At 37.4% G+C, this 6,000-nt stretch overlaps 1 protein-coding gene across 2 annotated transcripts in view; it reads right to left on the bottom strand.

The window, feature by feature from the left end:
- Nucleotides 1-2,682: 2,682 nt before the first annotated feature.
- The window catches only part of cntn3b (contactin 3b), a 62,443-nt gene continuing 59,125 nt past the window's right edge, over nucleotides 2,683-6,000 (bottom strand). Inside the window, exons 21-23 of one of the 2 annotated variants that reach the window (XM_079882528.1) lie at nucleotides 5,207-5,319; nucleotides 4,108-4,273; nucleotides 2,683-3,100 (exon numbers count right to left, since the gene is read on the bottom strand). In XM_079882528.1, coding sequence (XP_079738654.1) covers nucleotides 3,006-3,100; nucleotides 4,108-4,273; nucleotides 5,207-5,319 — 374 coding nt within the window. In that variant the 3' untranslated portion in view covers nucleotides 2,683-3,005. The remainder of the gene's footprint in view (nucleotides 3,101-4,107; nucleotides 4,274-5,206; nucleotides 5,320-6,000) is intronic. The other variant, XM_079882527.1, reaches the window with a different exon arrangement.

Genomic DNA, 6,000 nt, shown 5'->3' with positions numbered 1-6,000 from the left:
ATGGGCATCAACATGAGATATGATCTCCATATTTTGGTAATTCAATATCATAATGTGACATTTGCACAGTAATACAGGATCAGGAAGGATAACCACCTTGGTAGGGACCTCTAGGGGGTCCCACATTGTACTTGTTTGCAAGGCTTTCAAATCTTTTCACATCCGCAAGGCCATTAGAGCTATAAAAATTTGATACGAGTCCCACTTCCAGCAGTGTTCCACATCTTGCCACTTAGTTTTTGACAAATTGTTTTGCAGTTTATGCCAGTTTACTAACATGCACAGAGACAAGTACAGGTAGACATGTATGAGTGCTTGAACTGCCTGAAACAAGTCGTCAGTAATTCCAGTCTCACTTCCTGCACAAACCTCTGTAGGTTTGTAATACATCTGCATAATCCCAGCCTACGGTCTTCATTGGCTGCCCGTGAACAACATCTACTTTGACCGGCCCTCAAACACTATAGTTTGTAGATGAGGCCTGGAAAAGTTTTTTGTGAAAGAAAATCCACTTCAAAAAGAATGACGACTCAGGCTTGAATTGATACAGTAAAACTGACGCCATCATTACAGTTCCTATCACTGTGTATACAAGTGCTGAGAAAGCCTCTGGATCAGAAATTCAGATATGGTAATTGTTTCATTTCTGACACACGCTGTAAGCTGTAGATCAATCACAACAGACTAGGCCGTCTGACCAATCAGAGCATAGTAGGCTCACGGAAAGGAGCGAGAGACCGAATCCTTATCGAACCGTTTCAGACACTGTGATAAAAGAGGTGATGCTGCAATGTATATTTAGCCTGTCAAGCCAGACCCACATCTAGATGTTGGGCCTGGGAACACACCATTGGCAGGGCTCAATCCGAGGGGCGGGATAAACGGTTGTCTTTCAAATTCCCTCTGCACACAATAGGATAGCGCTACAACCAACCAGAGCGTTTTCCCACCAGCGGAGCTAGTTGATAGATTAAACTTTTGCCGTATCCGGTCGGCAAAACTCCGAACACATCTTCCTTTTTTAAGAATGACTTCAGTGCCGTTCTTTGTTCTTTTCTCAAAGAAAAGCTTAACTCCAAGTCTTCCAGAGTTGCGGCCAAAGCCGATCTGAAAGACCGCTGTTCGCCAGCAGCAGCAGCCGTCTTCTTTGTTTTCAAGTAGCAGGGAATTCCCGCCGAACCGTCACAACTCTGCCGTCATTATGTTAAGCCCGCCCACCGACTTCATACACAATATGATTGGCCTGACAAGAGTTTGGTTTTTCTAGTTCGCAAGCCAACGGAGAGTTGCTAGACGACCCTGGCTGCAAAATAAAATTTGCTGCTGCTAGGGTGCGTCTAGATTTCTAAGCTAATGTATATTATGTAAAAATTATAATTTAATAATATAATTTTTTTATATATATATATACCTTGGATGCATGTATACGGAGCCCCAAAAGTGACCTTTGCAAAAATAAAAATATACAGAATTTCGCGTGCTCACGAGAAACTTTCGCATGCACATGAGAAACTATCAAGTGCGCATGAGAAACTTATCTCGTGAGCACGTAAAAGTCTGTATATTTTTATTTTTGCAAAGGTCCCTTTAGGGGCTCCATACATGTAAACATATTGTAGGAGACCTCCAAAACTAAATTAGGAACCTTAAAATAGTATAATAGGGGCATTTCAAAAAGCATGAATGGATTGTGAATAGCGATATAGTGTGGGTGGGACTAACAAAAGGAAATTAAAGTGTGAAACTGGTTCAGCTGGATGACGTATAAGGAGCAAATTCTCACAGGAAAAGTAAGCCTTAATTGTGCAGAGTGTCTAATGCTTAATGCATCAATAATTTAACTGTCATGAAGTGTCGAACAAAATGCTAATACCCATCAAAGAGACTGAGGGAGCCTTTGGAGTCGATGGCACTGTAATCAGGACGGGACAGCGACGCTCATTTCTTAACTAATGGAAGATTTCCATTTAGACAAATCAATGCTCAGCTTTGTTAACCCAGACCCAGAACTTAGTTCAGCACAAAAGAAGCCACAAACAGATCCAAAAATCTGCATTATATTAGAGCAACTTCCCACCAACACTGGTTTCTTAGCCCTTGTCCTCAACTGCAAAACTATTTTCTATATCTACTTTGGTGTGAACATGAATTTAAGGCATTGATTGTTCTCAAAGATCAGAGGAAAAGATGTTGCACACATTGGCACACTGCATAAAGAAGCGTATTATACAAAAAACAAAAGCTTTTTTTCCCCCTGGTTTTAGAGTGCCAAAGAAACATATCATATTATATGCAAAAAAATAATTTTCTTAAACTGTGTGTTTGTCTTGTTTTCCAATTATAAAAATATCTAAACACTCTGAAAACAAGATCATTTTAGCTGTGTAAAACAATACGTATATTATAATATTAGTTATAATATAATATAATATATATATATATATATATATATATATATATATATATATATATATATATACTTACCCCACTGAAAAATACATTTTCCTTGTTTTAAGCAAAACAAATTATGATAGCAAAAAAATTAAATAAAAAATTTCCAGAGGGTAAGACAATAATAAAAGCTATATAAAAAAAGAGCTGTATTCTCTGTAAAGAGTCTTATTTTATGGTTAAATTACTTTAATTTGAGTTCATTTTAACTCCTTAATTTATCTTTTTTTTAAGAATGTTTAGATATTTTTACAGGAAAAAAAAAAAACACAAAAAAATTCTCATTAAGAAAATATTTTTTTTGCAGTTTGTTCTAGTCCATCCCAAAAACCCTAATTACTCTTGTGCAGGCCTTTTCCATGTTTACTAAAGATGAATTTCCCAAGATTCCCATGACATTTCAGTATCCGGCTCTTTCAGACATGTTGCCAGAGCTGGGGAATCCCATCAAGTCAGACTGTAATGAGAAACATACTGTAAGCATTGTATAAGCAAAGAGCAGAAAGTATGTTTTTCTTGGTGAGGCCTGGTCTGGTGCTCATGGGAGGTGAACATCAGGAGGCACTGAGCGTCGACAGAGCGCAGACGAGGAGCGGAGGGAGAGAAAGTGTGCACAGCCTTCCCGCTCTGGATCCACGTGCACCCATGCCTGTAAGCAAATGCAAACACAACCATTAAGAAACACTATTTAACCTCCCAAAGGAGAGAAAGACAGACAGAGCTTTGTGGTTTCAATTCGCAGACAGCTCTTTCCTGAATCAAAGAGCAATTGTATATAAGGTCAGCTCCACAACCTAAATTATTAGGCAATTTCCAAGAACAAAAAGTCTTAAAAAATAACTTTTTTTCTTTTCCAAATAAATGGTCAGAAAATTGTCAGTTTCAGGGAGTCAAAGCCAATATCAATTAATATATTAGAATTTATAAATATAATCATATATTTTCAAAATATATCTAAACGCGCTCACACACACATATACATTATATTTATTATTAACTTACATTGACCCGATGAAATGGACAATACAATGCACATTTTTGTTTACGTATTTTATTTGAAAAACTATATATATTTTGTTGCAGGAATTATTTCCATTATTTTAAATAATTGGATTTTAAATAATATATATATCTGGATAGAATGGTAGAGCTTGACGAATGAAATGGAACATGATACTTTATAGATAGATGATAGTTTATCTAGCATATCTAATGGTTTTAACCACAACAGTAATAAAATAAAAAAACGAGATTTGTGCCTCTAATGCTCATCATACCAATTCGTACCCTGTTCTTGGAAAGGGCCATTATTGAGGAAAGTATCCCGTGATGATAATGCTCGGGTTGAATCTGTAAGCAGATCTCTGTCAGAAGGGGGAGGGAAGTAGAGCATGTTTTGATTGCCGCCTATTTGAGGGAACGAAGGAATTGGGGGTGATTCTCACTCATTTATATGCCACTCGGGCTTCGCAGTGACAGAGATAGATAGCAGAGGAGTGTGCATTTCTTAAAAGGTCGGATTCTATGACTCGCTGAAAGACTGAAGCGAACAGAGCAAAATATTTAGGCGTCCAAACCGACTGAATCCCCATTAAGAGCTTATCAATGTCAGCGGAAGATGAAATAAAAGACGGCAACAGGAAATGAGAGACTTACTGAGTTGGTGGATGTGGATAGGCTCGCTTCCTTCTCCCAAGCCCCCTTCACTGAGGGTCTTGATCTGAATGACGTAGTTGTCATTTGGATTGAGGGTCAACTCCACCGAGGTTTTGTTGGTGATGACGGAGTACATGCCGTTATTCCGGTGTCTTCTGTACAGCACCTGCGGATGAAGGCACCCCAATCAATCAAAGTTTCATTCAACTAAAACTAGGGCTGTTAATCGTTTAAAAAAAATGAATTAATTACGTTATAAGTTCATCAATTAGATCTATTGTAATTCGTCACATATTTGTATATAATTTTAAGACATTATTGTGGCATTATAATAGAAATACCGGACTTGTAAAAGTGCTTATTATTATTATTTTTTATTAATTACACTGAATTAATGCATTAAATTGACAGCTCTAATAAAAACTGAAATGAATCACGTTCCTCCTTCAATACAAGCCTATTTTATGAACTAGCCCAAGTCAGATCGCTTTGAAAAATAATAACATACTTCTTCTCAAAAAGCTGCATGATTTGAGGCATCATTCGTGTCTGTAGCAGTTTACGATTTAGAGAAAGTGGTTCATTAAAATCTCTATTCCTAAGTATAAGCAATAGCAGTGATGTTTGCCATGAAAGGAGTTACACATATACAGTAGGTGATGCCCTGTTATTCTAGATAATGTTTACTGATGCTAATGGCTAGTACTTTCCCCCTGAGCTTCATGACTGTTTTCCCTTGTGGGGAAATTAGTACTGTGAGAGCTGTTAATTGCATGCATGTGTAATTAAGAGAGAGGTGGAACGAGACATGAAATAGCATATGCTATGCCCTTATCTATGAAAACACACAAATGAATGGGTTTCGGGCATGTAACTGCCATATCTTTGTAGCTAAATTACTGCACTCGACAACCCTTATTATGTATATCAATAGTATCAGACGCAATAATGCATTGTAGTTCCTGCCATCATTGTTTGGCTCACAATGTAGCAATGGATATGCCTGCATGCTAAAGGGAAAACAATGAATTACCTCCAGTAAAACTCTCATAAAACATCCTAATGCATTTTTTTCCAGGTGCAAAGAGATGTCACTCACTATGTATCCGGTGACCTCAGATTCAGTTTCAAGAGCAATGACGGGATCCCACTGAAGCAAAAGCTGAGAGTCAATCAGATTCCACTCTACATTCTGAGGGGGCTGTCCAGGCGCTGAGGTTTGCGTGCGTTGGAAAGATATGGACAGAAGGAGAAAGAAAAGGTTCAGAATGTGCAATCAATTGTGTTCAATGACACAAAAATGTTTGACAAGCACATTAGTACCATCAGCAGGGATAGTTATTTCAGCCCAAATCCATTGCTAAAACAGTTTCTCTCATAGACGGACTTGGAAACTGTGATTCATACCATACTAATTAGATAGAATTGATTTTGGTTTTAAGCCTCTACAGTTTGATACTGTCTGATATACAGTATATATGTATAATATCTGGTTCTGCCCTTTGGGTCAATTTCTGCTGCTTTTAAATGATTTATAAATAAACATGACTTGACTTCATTTGACTACTACAAAAATAGATGGTTGAAAACTCCTTCAGTAGGGAAAAAACACACCTTCAAGTCATGTCTCAGCAATTTCTGTGAACGGTTTCAACAACAACACAATAGAAATTTACAAGCAATATGCAGATCTGTCCAAAAGTTATAAGTTATGAATATTTCACAGACATAACTCACAGCCCAATTCTGCTAGTTTATCTACTACTCGGTGCCTCAAGCAAAAATGTCTTTGACAACTTTAAAAGATTTGATGATCCTTAAAAAAACTCTGCTGAATGTTATGGGAGTTTATTCCTGCAGCAGAGTAAATAAACAAAAAAGTTAATTGAGAGA

This window comes from Squalius cephalus (assembly GCF_949319135.1).
Source record: "Squalius cephalus genome assembly, chromosome: 10".
Lineage (NCBI taxonomy): Eukaryota > Metazoa > Chordata > Actinopteri > Cypriniformes > Leuciscidae > Squalius > Squalius cephalus.
This window is presented reverse-complemented; position numbering and strand designations above follow the sequence as displayed.